Consider the following 20,249-nt stretch of genomic DNA (forward strand, 5'->3'; position numbering starts at 1 on the left):
AAAAAATAAAAATAAAATGAAAGAAAACAAGGGAGAAAGAAAATAGATAAAAAATATTTATAGATGGATTATATGAAAAACATCAGTGCGATTGTTTCAAAATAAAGTGGGGTATTTAAAAAAGAGGAAAAGTGACTTGGAAAAAATAAATAAAAATAAGTGATTTTTGAAATCAAATGGAGGAGAGAGAGGGACAAACCCATGTGATAAAGTGGAGAGAGAGTCGGTGAGTGGGGTGCAAAAGGTGAAGGAGAAATGATGGATTGAAAATGGTTTGGGTCAAAAGTGGACACTGTTAGTGGGGAACATGAGTGCATTGATTATTTGATATAATAATAATAATAATAAAAATAAAAAGTTAGAACAGTTGGAGAGAATGAGTGGAGTATGGTAAGGGTTTCATCCAAAGCCAAAATTCCTGCAGCGAATCACTTCGCAAATCCTAGCATGAGCTTTTTCTCTTTCCAGGCTTATTCATGAATTTCCTGGTGATTTCAAGAGCCTCTGGTGGCATTGTGGCAGAGAACACCCCAACCTGGATTTTGGGTGGCAGCAACTGAGAAAATATCATAGATCTGATTTTTAAAAACCTTGTGACAGCATTTCATCAGCTTCATCCAAGACAAACATTTTGATGTAAACAGGGCGAAGTGATTGTCTCCGCAACATGTCAAACACACGACCAGGAGTACCAACAACAACATGAACCCCACTGGAGAGAATGCGCTGATCTTCGCGCACACTAGTCCCTCCAACACAAGCATGAACCTTCACACTTTGCTGGGCAAGTTCAAGAGTGGGTGGAAGAACCAAAGCTTGGCACTCAACCAAGCTATAATCTAGCTGCTGCAGAATTCCAGAGCAGAATGTTGCAGTGTTTCCAGTTCCAGACTGTCTCGTCATATGAGGTGAAGAATTCTTCTCCATCAGCCTCACACATGGCTACAGTTGCACAAATCTTTGTTGATTTTATCAGCGGAATAGGTTGAGGTCCGGCGGGCGGCTAAGGTGAGGTTGCCGCCCGCCGGGGAAGCGAAAATACTAGGTTTTAAACCAGCTCTGACACCATGTAAGAAATAATGTATAGAGAAAGAGAGAGAATAAATTGTATGTATTATTATTGATTGATATATTAATGTTATGGTTACAATGATTCCTATATATAGGAGAGGGTGAGTGTGTAGTAGGTGAGGAGTAGGTGAAGTGGAGGTGGTAGTGGTGTAGTGGGTTAGGTTTAGTGGAGTAGGTTTAAGTGGGTGAAGGTTTAGTGGAGTAGGTGAGGTGGTAGTGGTGTAGTGGGTTAGGTTTAGTGAAGTAGGTTTAAGTGGGTGAAGTAGGTGGAGAGTAGGTGGATTTTAACAAATATGATAGTGGTGTTGGTGGTAGATAGTGGCATGCATAGAATATGATAGTGGTGTTGGTGGTAGATAGTGGCATGTATAGAATATGATAGTGGTGCTGGTGGTAGATAGTGGCATGTATATAATATGATAGTGGTAGATAGTGGTAATATATAATATGTAAGTGGCATATAATGGGTTATAATGATGTTTGTAATATCTCCTATATAAGGAGTGTCATTTGGTCTTGTAAAATAAGAAATTTTGAATATAACAGAAATATATTCCTTCTTCCTCATATTTTCGGAGTTCTTCTTCCTCATATTTTCTAAGTTGGTATCAGAGCTACAAAAAACACAGCAGCCCTAAAACCGTCATAGCCATGTCGGAAGTCACGTCCGAAACCACTTCAACCCCTGCCGCTGCCATTCCGGTGAAAACGTCCAACTCTCACTCTGTCCAAATCACCACCATCCGCCTAAATGGTGATAATTTTCTCCGCTGGTCACAATCTGTCCGGATGTATATCCGTGGGCAAGGAAAGATCGGTTACATCACTGGTGACAAGAAGGCTCCTGCTGTTAATGATCCGCTGTTTGACAGTTGGGACGCTGAAAACTCCATGGTTATGACATGGTTGGTCAATTCCATGGAGGAGGATATAAGCTCTAATTACATGTGCTATCCTACTGCACAAGAATTGTGGGATAATGTTAGTCAGATGTATTCTGACCTAGGAAATCAATCTCAAGTTTTCGAATTAACTTTGAAGTTGGGAGAGATTCGTCAAGGAGATGATTCCGTCACCAAATATTTCAATTCGTTGAAAAGGTTGTGGCAGGATCTTGACATCTTCAACACATACGAATGGAAATCGGTTGACGACTGCAACCACCACAAGAAAACTGTGGAAGACAGCCGTATTTACAAGTTTCTTGCCGGCCTCAACATTGAGTTCGATGAAGTGCGAGGAAGAATTATTGGCAGACCTCCTCTCTCATCCATTGGCGAAGTATTTGCCGAAGTCAGAAGGGAAGAGAGCCGAAGGAGCGTCATGCTTAAGAAAAAAGGTACTGGTGAATCAATTGAAATTTTTGCTTTAATTAGCGATGCTGCGGCCAACAAGGCTGCAAATTACCAGCGCAGGTTTGATGATAAGCCACGGGTCTGGTGTGATTTTTGCAACAAGTCTCGCTATACACGCGAAACGTGTTGGAAGATCCATGGCAAACCTGTCAACTGGAAAAGCAGCAAACAAGGAAAGAAGAATCGTGGCTTTCCTACCGCTAATGAAGCCGATTCAGGTCCCTTCAACAAAGAGCAGATTGATCAACTCTTAAAGCTGATAAAATCCAACTCCTCATCCGGTACTCCTAGTGTTTTGTTGGCACAAACAGGTAGAAATCCTAAAGCCTTCTCTTGCCTAAACTTCTCTCCGTGGATCATAGATTCTGGTGCCTCCGATCACATGACTAGTTTTTCCCATTTATTTAGTACCTATTTCCCTTGTTCTGGTCATGACAAAATCAGAATAGCCGATGGTAGTTTTTCACCTATTGCAGGAAAAGGATTTATTAAACTAACTGAGAAAATTAATCTCAATGCTGTTCTTCACGTCCCCAACTTAGCCTGTAACCTTTTGTCTGTCAGTAAACTATCTAAGGATTCTAATTGTCGTGTTACATTTTTTGAATCCCATTGTGAATTTCAGGACCAGAACTCGGGGATGATTGGGCGTGCTAGGATGCTTGAAGGTCTTTACTACTTTGATGAAGTACCTGTTAGTAATAAAAAAGCTCAGAGCTTTAATAGTACTAGTTCAATCTCTGTTCGAGAAAAAATAATGCTATGGCACTATAGGCTAGGACATCCTAGTTTTCTTTATCTTAAACATTTATTTCCAGAATTATTTAAAGGGATTGATTGTTCTTCTTTTCATTGTGAAAGTTGCATTTTTGCAAAATTTCATCGCTCTACTTATTTGCCAAAACCTTACCAGACTTCGAAACCTTTTTATTTGATTCATAGTGATGTTTGGGGCCTTTCTAAAATCACTACTCTTTCTGGTAAAAGATGGTTTGTTACATTTATTGATGACCATACCCGCTTATGTTGGATTTATTTGATGAATAAAAAATCTGACGTGAAAAATTTATTCACAAATTTTTACAATATGATTGAAAACCAATTTCAAACCAAAATTGGTATTTTACATTCTGATAATGGAACAGAATATTTCAATGAGTAGTTGGGTGAGTTTTTGGAAAAAAAAGGAATTTTTCATCAATCTACATGTCGGGATACCCCTCAACAAAATGGCATTGCAGAACGAAAAAATAAACATCTACTTGAAGTAGCACGTGCTATAATGTTTTACATGCATGTTCCTAAATATTTATGGGGTGAAACAATTTTAACAGCCTCTTATTTGATAAACAGGATGCCTACAAAAGTGTTAACATACAAAACCCCTTTCGATTGTCTCAAAACTTTTTTTCCTGACACGAGGTTGTTTTCTGATTTACCCGCCAAAGTTTTTGGATGTACTGCCTATGTTCATGTTCCTAGTCAATTTCGTTCAAAACTTGACCCCCGTGCTATAAAATGTGTTTTTTTGGGTTATTCCTCAAACAAAAAGGGGTATAAGTGTTTCGATCCTCAAACCAAGAAATTTCATGTGAGTATGGATGTGTCATTTGTGGAAACAAAATCCTATTTCCCCAACACTTCTCTTCAGGGGGAGACAAGTGGAGTAGAAGACCGTTTTTGGGATATTTCTATCCCGCTCCCCAATGTCATTTATCCTACACAAAAACCACATCTGTCTGATAATGATCACGTAGGAGAACCAAGTTCTATGGTGCCTAGTCAAGAAGATTCTTGTTTAGGGGGAGAAGTACTACAAAATGATCTAAATCCTGAGCTTCAGGTTTATACTAGGAAGCGATTTCATCTGAGGAATAATGACCCGAATGTCCATCCTAATGACTCGAATGTCCACCCGAGTTCTGGCATCGAAATTTTAGGTAATCCTATTCCTTCTATTTCCGACCTTGATGTTCCTATAGCAATAAGGAAAGGTGTCCGAAATTGCATTAAACATCCTATTGCAAATTACCTCTCCTATCAAAGACTGTCTAAAAACCATAGAGCTTTCACATCTAGGATTTCACACTTGTTTGTTCCAAGGAATATACAGGAATCATTGGATGATCCGAATTGGAAATTAGCAGTCATGGAGAAGATGAATGCTTTAAGGAGAAGTGGTACTTGGGAGATAGTTGATCTACCCAAAGACAAGAAAACAGTTGGGTGTAAATGGGTGTTTACGATAAAATGTAACACAGATGGAAGCGTTGAGAGATACAAGGCGAGACTGGTGGCTAAAGGCTTCACTCAAACTTATGGGATCGACTATCAGGAGACGTTTGCTCCTGTTGCTAAAATAAATTCCATCAGAGTACTGTTATCTCTTGCAGTAAATTCAGATTGGCCTCTACATCAACTTGACATTAAAAATGCATTTCTCAATGGTGATCTTGAAGAGGAGGTGTTCATGAGCCTACCGCCGGGATTTGAGCAGAGACTTGGAAGCGACAGAGTATGCAGATTGAACAAGTCATTATACGGACTCAAACAATCACCAAGAGCGTGGTTTGAACGCTTTGGGAAGGCAGTTATCAGTTGTGGCTTCTCGCAGAGTCAAGCAGATCACACAATATTTTATAAACATTCAAAAAACAGTAAAATTGCAATTTTGATTGTTTATGTTGATGACATCATTTTAACTGGTAATGATGAAGCAGAGTTAGCAGCCCTCAAAGAGAAACTCGCAAAAGAATTTCACATTAAGGATCTGGGAGCCCTCAAGTATTTCCTCGGAATGGAATTTGCAAGATCCAAGGAAGGTATATTCGTTAATCAGAGAAAATATGTTCTTGATCTCCTTGGAGAAACAGGTATGCTTGGTTGTAAGATGGTGGAGACTCCGATTGAGCCTAACTTGAAGTTACAAGCTGCTAAGGCTGAAGAAGTCAAAGAGAGGGAACAATATCAGCGACTTGTCAGGAAATTGATTTACTTGTCTCATACGCGGCCTGATATTGCCTTTGCAGTTAGCATGGTAAGTCAGTTCATGCACTCACCAGGGGCAGAGCACTTTGAGGCCGTTTATAAGATCTTAAGATATTTGAAAGGAACTCCAGGGAGAGGCTTACTGTTCAAGAAACATGGACATCTTCAAGTTGAAGTATACACAGATGCAGACTGGGCAGGAAGTGTTACAGACAGGAGATCAACATCCGGATACTGCTCCTTTGTAGGTGGGAACCTAGTTACATGGCGGAGTAAAAAACAGAATGTGGTAGCTAGAAGTAGTGCAGAAGCAGAGTTCAGAGCTGTTGCCCATGGAATCTGTGAAGTAATGTGGATTAAAAGAATTCTTGAAGAATTAAAGCTTTCTCACCCGACACCTATGAAGGTCTATTGTGACAACAAAGCAGCTATATCTATAGCTCATAATCCAGTTCTACATGATCGCACAAAACATATAGAAGTGGATAAACATTTTATCAAGGAGAAAATCAATGCTGGCATAATCTGTATGACCTACCTTCCAACAGGTGAACAATTAGCTGATGTGCTTACGAAGGGACTACACAAGAAGCAATTTGATAAGCTGACTAGCAAGCTGGCTATGGAAGATATCTTCAAACCAGCTTGAGGGGGAGTGCTGGAAATTTGTGTTAATGCATATAATAAGATAGTGGCATGTATAGAATATGATAGTGGTGTTGGTGGTAGATAGTGGCATGCATAGAATATGATAGTGGTGTTGGTGGTAGATAGTGGCATGTATAGAATATGATAGTGGTGTTGGTGGTAGATAGTGGCATGTATATAATATGATAGTGGTAGATAGTGGTAATATATAATATGTAAGTGGCATATAATGGGTTATAATGATGTTTGTAATATCTCCTATATAAGGAGTGTCATTTGGTCTTGTAAAATAAGAAATTTTGAATATAACAGAAATATATTCCTTCTTCCTCATATTTTCGGAGTTCTTCTTCCTCATATTTTCTAAGTCTCTTGCTGAACCAACTCGCCGCACGTGCGGGCCCACTGACTACACCTGCAGGACCCTTGCTGCATGTGAAGCCCCTCCCACCGCACGTGCAGAAAAATGCCTGGAATCCAAAATGCATACTGCATAAGGCCGCACATGCGGAGACACCTGCTGGCCAAAAATCTACCAAAGGCAATTCCACACTCTCCCAGTTCCATCATTACATTTGAAACTCGAAAATTGAACTCAACAAAACATTAAGAAGGTTAGGCAAGGTACGAACCGCAATCACTACAACGTTACGCATGCACAAAACTCCGAAAACAAAACAATAAGTCCGAATAGGTGCATTCAAGTCTGGTCAACGACCTCAGACATCACAAGAAGTATCCGAAGTAACAAGCATATAGGCCAAACCCTTGTCTAAGTGTCGAGTGACTGACACGGGTATTTGATTTATTTAGCCTATGTAACATAGCCCATCATAGTCACCTGTAACTTATTCTGGTCCTCATGACCCGTGAACATCCTTCCCTCACACCATGGCACCAACCACTGCAACCAATTTGAACCAAATAAATTTCAAATGCCCTTCTTCTCCTGTTTAATCTCACAACATAACCACCATCCAACCACTCAAACACAACTAAATTGCTATTTTGTATTAAGCAACTAATCACACTTCTTGATCTTCAAAAAACACATGATGATTTTTTTTTTTTTTTTTCAAATTATTATTATCATGAAAGCATTTACATATCTTTCACACATATAGTTGATCTATATATCTGTATATATCTATCTATCTATATATAGAGAAAAAGGAGGTTTGGGTTGATTTCTTCACCTTACCTCGAAAAATGACAAAAACTCCAGTAGTATCGTCACATTATCGCCAAAAAAGGCCTAGGTGGCTACCTCACTTCACAAACATGAACTTTTGCTTAAATCGAACTTGCATGAGGTGATTGTTGCTGGTAGATAAGAGACTGGAGTTTTAGCTGGGAGGTCTCTTTATAGAGGCCCTTGAGTGGAGCACATTATATTTTGGGCATTTTGGTCATTTATTGGGGAATGGTTTTTCACGGGTTATGAGAAAATGAATGAGATTTGATGTTGTACTAGTCCCATATGAGTGAACTTCGGTTAGAATTTATTTTTTACCGAGTGGTTATTTATTAATTTATTTTTAATAAGCAAATAGAATTGTATTAGAGAAAGTACCAAGGGTGTGCCACCCTTAATCTCTTATACATAAGAGAGGAAAGACCAACAAAATTCCCCTACAATATAGGAACCCCCACACATGCAAATACATGTCAGGCTCATCCAATGAGGTTGCCCTATTGTGTCAAAAGTCTTGTTTGTCTTCCAACCCTAACTCAATAGGGTGGATTCTAACGTATAGAAACATAGGTGGAATAAGTCTCTCCTTTGTCTTAGTTCTCTTAAATTTTTCAGTGAAGTAGTGCCTTAATTCAGTTTGTTGTTACAAAATGTATTTTCGAATTCTCTTTCTCTGATATAAATATGCTTTTGTATATTCAAGATATTTTGACTTATACTTTATCCCATTTTATTATATAATTTTATCCTGAATAATGTTGTCTCTAACTTTTGAATTTTATCGTGTGGGGGCAGACCTTTGTGATAAGCAAAATGCAGAAACTCTCCAAGGAAGGATTGCAACGTACGGACAAGAGAATTGGCCTCATGAATGAAATTTTGGCTGCCATGGACACTGTGAAGTATAGTTCATTTTGTGAATACTTTATCTGAGACTTGCGCAAATTGGAATCTTGAAATAATCATTTGAACCTTTGTTTAATAAATGCTTCAGATGTTATGCATGGGAGAATAGTTTCCAATCCAAAGTTCAAAGTGTTCGGACTGATGAGCTGGCATGGTTCTGGAAAGCGCAACTATTGGCAGCGGTATGGCAAAACTCACCGAAAATTTCATAAATTTTCCTTAGTCAAATTGAATGATGTGTTAGCTTTTATTCTAGTGTCATTTAGAAGGATAAGGATTATGTATATGGTATTATTCAATGATATGTAACATATTTTTACGGTATCATCAACTGTCAAAGAAATACAATCTCCTCTGAACCATTGTTATTAATATCACTAGGATCTGGTATATCTACTGCATGACATGCAATTACATGCACATACATGTGTGTGGTTCCAGATTCCTTGTCCTTTTATTTCAGGAACTACAGCTTTGATACAAGTTTTCAGTGTCAGCCATCATTTTGTTGCTTCTGAAAAGTAGTTTTACAAATGTAGAATGTAATCACTATTGTTGAGATAGCAAATCCACAACTTATAAAGCAAATAGAACAAATAAATTGATTAAATGATTAGGATCCTAGCAAGTATTTAGGTTGAAATAGTATTGCTAGTTTAGTTATTCCATTAAGAACTCCATGGTAAGAAGCATGTGTTTAATATGATATGCATTAGTCATGGGTTAACTGACCCTACTAAAATTTAATATTTGATCTTCTCTCCATCCCTCTCCCTTTCTATGCACACTCTATGTGTGCAATATACACATGCACGTTCGCATACATACAAACATGCATATATTTATTTCATGGCTTCATTGATCACAGAGACAGTAGAATTGTTATCTTTCTGCTTGCACTCCACACCCCCCTTCTTTTGTTCATTAGTTGGACCCGCCTCATGTGCACTTGGAGGTTCTATGACTAAACACAACAAGTAGAGAGATATAGAGAGAGGTTAATCTTTAATGCATCTGCAAATGTCATACTCGTAATATTTATGTTTTTTCCTTCTCAATTTTGATAAATCATTCATATATTAAAGGTATATATTTATATATTTTTTGAATTCATATTGTTTTGGAATATAAAATTTTGATACTGGCAGTGATTCTTGCGTTGTGGATAAGTTGTAAATTTGCATGTCCGATGTTTGTAACATTCAAAAATTTTCTTCTTCTTTTTTTTTTTCCCTTTTTTCTTCCTTTTCCAAAAAATCAACCACCCCTCTCTCTCTGAGGCCTGAACCATCACAAAATGAGCACAATGTCACCAATGAGCATCTACTACTGCTATTATTTCCACCAATCAATGGCGACCTCAGTACTAATTGTAAATGTGGCAGCACAATTAAAATCTCCATACTGCTCCAACAGCAAACTCAATGACTAGCCACTCCGCACGTGGTACAAAATCATCAAATTCATTTTGTTGGCATTACCATTACCCTGACCTTTTGTTCTATCTCTTCGCCACCTATCTACCACAGCATTGGAGCCCTCATCACTATGGAAATATTTTTCTCTCCACCTACATCAACCACCAATTCGAAGCTGCAAATAAGCAATGAATAAAAGAATAATTTATATACACATATGTATGTGTATGTAAGTGTTACACATTATAAGAATGACTAATTCTGTTGAGCTTAGAATCTTCTGTGTTTCATTCATGTACTAAACTTGTTTAAAGCTTGGATCTTTAGAGGGACAAAGATTACAAAGATTAAAGAAATAAAGAAAAAGTTTTAAAAGCTATACCAAGGCTCGCCTCGAGGCAAGGCTAAGGTAAAACACATCAAGGCTTTGATTTTTGGGTTATACTTCCCAAAGGCTTGCACATCATTGTTTGAGGCATGCGGCTTAGTTGCACGTTGTATGCTTTTTGTGCATGAACAATGCTATACATAATTCCATTTCTTACCTCATTTTCTTACTCCTAGACACAAAGCAATAGGGCCCACATTAATAAATGCACATGGGACCACTCACTTGTGTTTAGGAGTGAAAAAATAAGGTAAGAAATTGGATTATATTTAGCATTTTTCTTTGCACATAAGCATATGAGTATGCATATAAAGAGCTTATCCTAGGCTCTTGTTAAAATTAGTCTAGTAGATGGTTTAAACATAAAAAATAAAAATAAATAAAAAAGAACCTCTTTTGCAACTATATTCCATAAAAAAAAATTAAGTAAATGAATAATCAAGAAAAAAACACAAAGTTAACCTCAAGTGAGAAGTTCGATCACTAAAACTAAGAATATCAATTTTATTTTTAATAAGGGAAAACTTTCTTCTCTATAGTGAAATATTTGAGGCCTCGAGGAGAAAATATTTACACCTTTTTATATTTAATATTTAATAAAATTTACTATTTTAAAATATTTAATTTATTTACTAAATATAAAAATTTAAAATTCGAAATGCTTATGCTTTGACGCCTTAAGGTTTATGCCTTGCCTAACGAAGGGTAAAACGCCTCACGTTACATATTCACCTTTAAAAACCTTGATAAAGAAGGAAGTTATACTAAGGCCTCGTTTGGAATTAAGTAAAATAGTGAAGGGTAGATGTTAAAATAAAGTTTGAACTACAAGTCTCAGCTTTTTCTTTTATAGAGTACATAGACTGGTATATGTACTCAGAACATGAATCTGGACACTTAAGGGACTTATTATTTTATTGGTAATGGAGGGAAGAAAAGGAAATGGTAAACCTATATAAACAAAGAAAGTTTGAGGGAAAAATGGTCCAGGGAAGGTAGAATCTCAAGTCATGAACCTACTTTTATACAAGGTATACAAGTTTTCACAGTTTGACCTATATTTTTCCTTGTCTGACTTCCTAAATATTTTTCATTCTGTCCTAAAAATGTGTGTCTTGCTTTATTTTTGGATGTACAAAATGGAAAATTCGAAGTAACATCCTTTGTTTTCCTATGGTACACCTCACGACAAAATACGTTGCAAATGCCAGAAGTCTATATACCCAATCTACCCTCTTAGACCCCCATCTAGTGGAGACTAAACTGGTGTACTTCACTTTTGCTAATGGGAATGTTAGATGAGCTGTGCCAAAAAGGTCAAGTGATGTGAATTTATTGTTGCTTCTTGAGCTGTGCCTTTTCAGTCATGACCCTCATTTTGTGACTAAGGGTGTAATAATTTTCTGCATGCTTTTTTCTCTTCTTTTGCAGTGTAACAGTTTCATACTAAACACCATTCCAGTTATTGTGATTGTGATTTCGTTTGGGATGTTCACTTTGCTTGGAGGAGATCTGACACCTGCAAGGGCATTTACATCACTTTCTTTGTTTGCTGTGCTACGGTTTCCACTATTCATGCTTCCCAGCATAATAACTCAGGTTCTGACTGTTTCTTAGGTTTCTGACTTTCTGTTATCATCTCACCCACCAGTGAAATATCTTACTTTTTTATTTTTATTTTTTATCAGCTATCTTACGCATCCTTATTATTGTTGGAGGGTTATATAATTTGTTTCATGGGAAAGTTTACTTTATGTTAATTCTGTTTATCCCATAACTTGTTATGACAGTTTGATGTTTGTTGCTCACCCCATTCCCCAACTGCTCAATTTTCTGGGGTAAATGGCTGTTTAATATGTTATCAGACCTTTTTGATTTTGAGAAGTCTTGGGTTCAAGTCTTTGTTCACATTTGTTCCCCCATTGTGTTTGTCTCTGTGCACATTGGTCAATCCGCTCCTTGAAAAGCAAGAGGGGGTTGCATTTAAGGGAAGGTTTGAGAGCTTCATATATATTGTTCAATCCATTTCCTAACAACTTAAGATTTCAGAACAAGTGGTTGTTTAACCCTTGTTAGTAAGGTACACCTTGGAAGAGAGCCTTTTTAGATTGGAGTATTTTGTTTCCCAACAATTCTAATTGTTCTTTCTATATGTTGGTCCGTCTTTGCAATCAAATTTAAACACTCACATAGTTAATTCTTGCAACAATAAATTTGATTAAGCATTAATGAAGCTAGCCTTTTTTTTTTTTCTATGTATTTATTATTATTATTAGGGTAAATTACCAATAGGTTCTACTTTTGGGACTTATTATCCATTAAGTTCTATTGATAAATTTATCAGTCTCTCTTGTTTTTATGAATAAATTTACAGTGATAAATTTATCATTCAGGACCTGTAGGTAAATAAGTCTAGTTAACAAGACTGATTGGTAAGTGCCCTATTATTTATTTATTTTTGTATTTGAAACTGTTTGGTGCCTTGATTCCCTAACTTAACTTCTAACATAGCATTTTTGGATGATAAGGTTTTAATGTTTAATGTCTACTAGCCATAGAAAGTGCAAGTTATATTGGAGGTGTAGCTTATTCTTTTAGAATAAAACCCCTTCTAAACTTTGGTGGTAACTAGAACATACATAATATTCTTAGCTAGCTCTTTTTGGTTGAAGACTCAGCTTGATTAATACAACCTTCATTGCAGTAGCCATCACTTAATAAGTTGTTCTCGATATAGTTCCTTTGAATAGGATCTACCTTTTTTGGATGTAATGATAAGATTTAGAATTTAGTTTACATGCCTTTCATGGGTGAATTTTAATTTCAAAAAATTTTATTGAGCTTTTAGTAATCGGTAGGTGTTTTTTTTTTTCCTTTTTATCTATTGTTGTTAGAGAATCAATTTGGGTTTATGTCTGGTAGGCCAACAATGGAAGGGACCTACCTATCTTTTGAGGAGAGTAATAGAAAAGTATAGAGAAAAGAAAAGAGACATTCATATGATTTTTATTGATCCTGAGAAAGCATATGATAGAATGTCTCGAGATATAATTTGGTGGGTGTTAGAGAAGAAATGGGTGACAAAAGGTTACATTGATGTGATTAGGGATATGCATGAAGGTGTGGTGACCACTATTAGATCGCCTGCTGGAGAGACAAGTAAATTTTGAATTACTGTAGGGTTACACCAAGGATCAACCTTAAGTCCTTATCTTTTTGCTTTAGTTATAGATGAGTTGACGAGAAATATTCAGGATGATATGCCATGGTGTATGCTTTTTGCAGATGATATCTTGTTAGTGGATGAGATTAGAGAAGGAGTTAACACTAAGTTGGAGACTTGGGGAGAAGAACTTGAATCTAAAGGATTTAGGATTAGCAGAATTAAGACAGAGTACATGGAGTATAATTTTAGTAACAGTAATAGCAGAAATAGAGGAGAAGTGAAAATTGAGAACCAAAACTACCTAAGAGTGAATATTTTCATTATTTAGGATCGATGATAACAACAACTAAGGAGATTGGAGCGGATGTGGGCCATAGAATTAAGGTAGGGTGGCTTAAGTGGCGGAGTGTGTTTGGGGTACTATGCGATAAATGAGTACTCATTAGACTAAAAGGGAAGTTCTATAGAATAACTATTAGACTAACGATATTGTATGCGCTAGAATGTTGGGCAACAAAGAAACAATATATAGATAAAATGAGTGTTGCTGAAAGGAGAATGCTAAGTGAATGTGTGGCAATACTAGAAAAGATAGAGTTAGGAATGAGTATATTCGGGAATGAGTAGGAGTAGTATCGATAGAAGATAAGTTGAGAGAGAATAGATTGATATGGTTTGGTCATATACCGTGGAAACCAATAGAAGCGGTAGTGAACAAATGCGATATAATGACGGTAAATGGAATTGTTAGGGGAAGGGATAGACCTAGATTGACGTGGGCTAGTGTAGTAAATAGAGATATAAGCCTCCTTAATTTGATTAACGAAATGACCTTGGATAGAGTCAAGTGGAGAAGAATGATTCATGTAGCCGACTCTATTTGATGGGACTTAAGACTTGGTTTGGTTTGGTTTGGTTTGGTTTGGTTTATCTATTCTTGTATACCTTTTTCACGTTTATCCTTTCCTCGATTTATTGGTCAAAACTTTCTTCTTAGAGAAAAAATCCTTATAAAAACTGATTATGTGTTTTTGCATTTGATGCCATTGTAATTTTATAGGTTGTAAATGCAAATGTCTCCTTAAAACGTCTGGAGGAACTTCTCTTAGCTGAAGAGAGAATTCTTTTACCCAACCCACCCATTGAACTGGGACTTCCGGCCATCTCAGTCAAAGACGGATATTTCTCTTGGGATTCAAAGGTCAACCTTATAACCTTATTGATTTTTATTGATACACTCACACACACATATAATACATGTATACATAGTCCTATTCTAGGAGTAAGGTTGCTTTTTTATTGATCAATTTAATTTTTCAATTTTTAAAATATGATCTTTTCTTAATGGTTTGCTATCACATGTATGTGAAGCCCTTGTCGAGCTAGTTCAAGTTCTTAATTGATAAATATGATATGTGATCTCAACCTTGGAGGAACTTAAATTCAGTGTAATGAAGAAAATGAAATAAAAGAGAAGAGGAAGAATAGACATAGAAGAGAAAAATGATGTAATACGATATGAAGAGAGATAGCCAGAATATAGGTTCTCTCCCTTATAAATGTATTTATACTAATTAAGGATAAAATACAAAAATACTAATGCAGGACACCTTCCTTGAGCTTCTTATATTCTGCATCAAATATCCTCATAACACAGCTTAACGCTCTTCTTAAGTTGCAGCACAGATATCTCGTGTCTAACTTGCGTGCATCGGGATGAAAAACTTCGCCACTAAGCCCTTAAATGATTACATTAGGCAATTGATCTTTTGATTCAAAAAAGGGCATACAAATCAAACCCTTATTCAACTTTGCTGGGAAAAAAAAAAAACAAAATAACAAAATAAATCTAGTCTATCTTAGTGTGCTTGGTTTTGTCACGCTGAACTTGATTATGAGCAATATTGATGGACTCCTTATTATCATAGTACAACTTCATGGGTCCATCACCATTCACTCCCAAGTCTCCCACTAAAAATTGAAGTCACATAAGCTTGCACATTCCATAAGCCACTGGATCTGGCCACCACTTCTTGATTCTTATTTCGCCAAGTACCAAATTCCCTCCTTCAAAAGTACAATAGGCAGAGGTAGGTCTCCTATCATCAAATATTCCTACCTAATCTACATTAGTAAAAGCCTCTAGCCTCAAATGATCATGGTTGGAGAACAAGATTCGTTTACCTAAAGTGAATTTAAGGTAATCGAATGAAAATATAGACACACCATATGAGGATTATGGATAAACTGCTTAACAACCCATACTGCATATGCAATGTCCGATTGAGTATGTGAGAGAGAGATATCAATCTCGCTACAAGTATTTGGCACTTTCCCTTATCCACTAGATCACCAACACACACTACGACTGAGTTAATGATTGTCCTCAATACGAGTATCCGTTGGTCTATAACCTAACATACCTATTTCTTCAAAAAGATGTAGATGCATTTTATTTTACAGATAATAATGCTCTTATCTAATCTAGAAATTTCAATCCTAAGAGAGTATTCCAATGGACTTAGATCTTTGATCCCAAACTCCTTGGCTAGAAGTATTTTGAGCTGAGACACTTCCTTCATATCATTACTTGTCAACTATGTCATCCACATACACAATAAAAACAGTGATCTTATCTCTATCTTGTATGTTGAACATAGTATAATTTGCATAGCTTTGCTTATATCCAAATCTCAGCATAGCCTTAAGAAGTTTGTCAAACTAAGCTTTAGGAAACTGTTTCAATCTATAAATGCCTTTTTCAATTGGTAAACCTTCCCTTCAGTAGACTGAGATGAAAAACTAGGAGGGATATCCATATCACTTCTTCCAAATCACTGTGAAGATATGCATTAGTAAGTGCTTTCTCCTATTAAACAGACACATAGTAAAGGACGAAAGGCCCACCCTCTCTATATCTCTAATGCTACCTTGGACTTCTTTATTGAAGTGCCTACTATCTTCCTAGAGGTCAACAACCAACCACCTCTAACACCTTAAAATCTACACATTCTTTCGTATTCTTCAAGACTCTCAGGTGAGAATTGGCATGGAGGACAAGTTAGTTTGGAAAGGGACCTTGAATGGTTTTTTGGGGGTCTTTTTCTTCTATGATTCCTTGATTGGAGGGTGTGTTATGAATTTCCATTGGAAGAGGATTTGGAGACCCAAGGCTCCTTTCAAGGAAGCCATCTTGACGATGGATAATTTGGATGTATGAGTAAATTTGTGTGGGAGAACTTAGATTGGTGCTACATTAAAGGTGAGGGGAGTGTTAATCATCTCATCCTTCACTGTTTAGTAGCTAGGGAGGTGTGGAGCTCTGTGTTCTTCATTTTTGGAGTGGAATGGGTGATGCCTTGCTCAGTCCAGTATCTGTTTGCATTATGGAGTGGTGGTTGTCCGAGAGGTAGATATCGAAGGGCGTGGAAGGTGACTTCTTTTTGCCTCATGTGCTTCTTATGCAGTGAAAGGAATCAGAGATGTTTTGATAATTGTGAGAAGTCTATTTTTGTTTGGAAGGCACTTTGGTTGTCCCCCTGTTTGTTTTATTTATTATTATCTTTTATTTATTCTTTTGTGGTTTATGGACAATTTTCCATTCTTGTTGCACAAATTTGTTGATTTTTTGGAAGAGTTGTATGTCCCTGTAGATACTTAGATGGGATTCAATTTGGTCTATTGGAAGAATGATATTTAATGAAATTGTACTTATTAAAATACATATATATATATTTTTGTTGAAATGCTACACAATGGTTAACTCTGCTTATTAATTTTTTATTTTACTTTGAATTCAGGCAGAGAATCCCACATTGTCAAATATTAATTTGGATATAGCAATGGGTAGCTTGGTTGCTGTAGTCGGAAGTACTGGAGAAGGAAAGACATCACTTGTATCGACAATGCTTGGAGAGCTTCCTCCAGTAGCAGATGCAAGTGTTGTTATCAGAGGAACAGTGGCTTATGTCCCACAAGTTTCATGGATTTTCAATTCAACCGTAAGTAAAAAAAACATGCTTGTTTTGTACTGATCCAAGTGTCAAAGCAAAATATCTGCCATTTTAATACTTCCTGGGTTCTGTGATTGATCAGTCATTGGTGATGGCACCAAGCCAACAGAAGTTATAAATATGTAACCTACATGGTTCAAGTGGAAAATGATCTCTATTTTTTAAACAATTTAGGCAATATAGAGTATGTTGTCCACTTGGTGTTAAGGGCTCTATATCTTATAAGTTTGTGACATTCAATTTCATTTTCAGGTACGTGAGAACATATTATTTGGGTCTGTCTTTGAGTCTGCAAGATATGAGAAGGCAATAGATGTTACTGCATTACAGCATGACCTTGAATTGCTTCCTGTGAGTACAAATGCAGAGTATTATTACTTCTCTCATGAATGCGCAGTAGTCTTATATTATTATTGATGAGTTGCTTGTAACCTAATGTCTTGTGTGCCTCTCGTGCCTTATTTACTAGGGAGGTGATCTTACTGAAATTGGTGAAAGAGGGGTTAATATTAGCGGTGGTCAAAAGCAAAGAGTATCAATGGCAAGAGCTGTATATTCTAATTCAGATGTTTACATATTTGATGATCCTTTAAGTGCTCTGGACGCTCATGTTGGTCGGCAGGTAATTACTTTGTTTTTAATTAATAATATTATAATCACTTCAAATCACCTATCATTGTTGCATATAGTTTCTACTTGTTGACTCTTAATTTTGCAATATGCTGTTATGTTACAGCCACATTATTCCTTGACCTCTGGGCAATCATTTTTCAGTCAAGTTATTCAGTTTATATATTTAACGCAAATGCATCATATAGATGATTTTTATGTGTATGTGTATGGAAATGTCTCTGGTGAGAGATTAAGGTTGTGTTGGGTTCTCTTTTGGAATTATGATTCTAATTAAAAAATTTCAAAACTCACAACCAAACACACAACTCAAAACTGCTCAAAATTCAATTCAAAAATTATTTTCAAAACTCATAACCAACACACAACTCAAAACTCTTCTCAAAACTCAAACCAAACTCTTTTCAAAACTCTATTTTAAAATTTAAAAATAAAAATTCAACATTTTTTTTATTTTGTGTGTGGAGTCGTGTTTTGAGTTTTGAGAATTCAGTTGAGTTTTGAAAAGATAAAATTTGTTTAGTTAAGAGTTTTCAAGAAAGTTTTGAGTTATATTTTGAGTTTTGAGTTATATTTTGAAATTTTTTGGATTTATTTTTTATAAATATTTAACAAATTTCTTTTTTTTTTTATTTTTTTAGGGCAAATATTTTATATTTTTAAATATTTATTTATTTATTTTAATGTGCGCTATATTCCATACATTTGTGTGTTGTATTTTTTTTGAAATATTTTTTAAAATTTAAAACATTTATATTTTTATATTAAATATATAATTTTTATTTTATAAATATGTTTTTAAATATTTTAATTTTTTTGCTATGTGTTTGGTTATGATTTGAGTGTGGAGTTTTGCAAGTAGTGTGGAGTTTTGAGTTATGTGTTTGATTATGGGTTTTGAGAATAATTTTTGAATTGAGTTTTGTGTTGTATGTTTGGTTACGATTTGAGTGTGAAGTTGTATTTTGAGTTTAAAATATTAAAATTAAAAAAATTAAAATATTTTCAAAATAAAATAAAATATTTAAAATAAAAAAAATTAAATAAAAAATAATTTTTTTAAAAACATTTTTTAATATTTTAAAAAAATAAATCCAAAAAATTTCAAAATACAACTTAAAATTCAAAAACTCAAGTCAAAACTCAAAACTCTTTTCAAAATTCAGAAACTCTTTTCAAAACAGTTATCAAAACTCATAACCAGTTAAAATTGATGTATATTGATTGATTGATTACAAGATTGTTTAATTACAATTCCTATACAATCTATATATAGAAGAAAATGTGGTAGTAGGTGTAGTGGAGGTGTGGTAGTAGGTGTAGTGGAGGTGATAGTGGGTTAGGTGAAGTGGAGTGTGTAGTGGAGTAGGTGAAGGTAAAGATGGGAAATTCTAACAGCCCCCCGCAAACTCAAGGAGGAGAGAAACTAACCAACTTGAGTTTGGAGAGAGTAACAAAACAAGAAAATACATAAAAATAAAAAAGGATAGGAGACACTGTATGGTCGTGTCAGACCGTTGGTGAAGACACTGTATGGGGTGTCATAACGTTGTAGAGGACACTGTATGGTGGTGTCAGACCGATGTAGAAGACAGTTTATGGGGTCATGTCGGACCGTTGTAGAAGACAGTTTATGGGGTCATGTCGGACCGTTGTAGAAGACAGTTTATGGGGTCATGTCGGACCGTTGTAGAAGACAATGTTGTGACAGTTTACGGAGTCTTGCTGGACCCTTGTAGAAACTAACCGGAATCAATGTCGGGACAGTTTACAGAGTCTTGTCGGACCCTTGTAGAAACTAACCGGAATCTATGTCGGGACAGTTTACAGAGTCTTGTCGGACCCATAAAGGAGCTAACCGGAATCAATGTCGGGACAGTTTATAGAGTCTTGTCGGACCCATAAAGGAGCTAACCGGAATCAATGTCGGGACAGTTTACAGAGTCTTGTCGGACCCCTGAAAAAGTTGCACCCTCAAAAGGTGTGCCCAAAGTTGTCAAAAAGGCGTGCCATCAAAAGGCGTGCCCAATTCATCAAAAGGTGTGCCTGTTTTATCAAAAGATGTGCCATGAAAAGGCGTGCCAGTGTGTCGGGCGGCAAGAGGCGCGCGATGCGCGTGGCTGCCTCGGCTATTTAACCATGACAGAGCCTGAGGCCGAGGCAGAAGCAAAAAAAAACTGCGAAATCCTCTGTAAAACTCTTCGTTGTGCTGAGAGAGAGAGGCTGTAACACTGTTGTGCTGAGAGAGAAACTCTGTAATACGCTGTAACACTCTGTTGCCCAGAAAAATGGCCTCGTCCTCGTCTTCCCGTGGACTGCTCACCCTCTTTCCCGACCTCAACGAGTCAACGAGAGAGAGAACTGGTGCGGTGGCACTGGAACCTCAACCAAACACCGCTGGGTATACTCCGTTGAACTTTCCGATGCGGTCTGTGGAGCAAAGAATGGCAGTGCTGTCGGATGTGGAGGCC

At 36.4% G+C, this 20,249-nt stretch overlaps 1 protein-coding gene across 2 annotated transcripts in view; it reads left to right on the forward strand.

Annotated features, from left to right (window-relative positions):
- Positions 1-20,249, forward strand: part of LOC114291049 (ABC transporter C family member 2) — a 102,044-nt gene that overhangs the window by 51,258 nt on the left and 30,537 nt on the right. For both annotated transcript variants that reach the window (XR_003639247.2, XM_028235054.2), the window contains exons 13-19: positions 8,053-8,159; positions 8,252-8,345; positions 11,401-11,568; positions 14,196-14,336; positions 16,936-17,136; positions 17,401-17,499; positions 17,618-17,770. Coding sequence is in view for 1 of the 2 variants with exons in the window: in XM_028235054.2 (XP_028090855.2) it covers positions 8,053-8,159; positions 8,252-8,345; positions 11,401-11,568; positions 14,196-14,336; positions 16,936-17,136; positions 17,401-17,499; positions 17,618-17,770 (963 nt within the window). In the remaining variant the exon portion in view is untranslated. The remainder of the gene's footprint in view (positions 1-8,052; positions 8,160-8,251; positions 8,346-11,400; positions 11,569-14,195; positions 14,337-16,935; positions 17,137-17,400; positions 17,500-17,617; positions 17,771-20,249) is intronic.

The sequence above is a fragment of the Camellia sinensis genome, chromosome 9 (assembly GCF_055761805.1).
Source record: "Camellia sinensis isolate YWXY chromosome 9, ASM5576180v1, whole genome shotgun sequence".
NCBI classification, from domain to species: domain Eukaryota; kingdom Viridiplantae; phylum Streptophyta; class Magnoliopsida; order Ericales; family Theaceae; genus Camellia; species Camellia sinensis.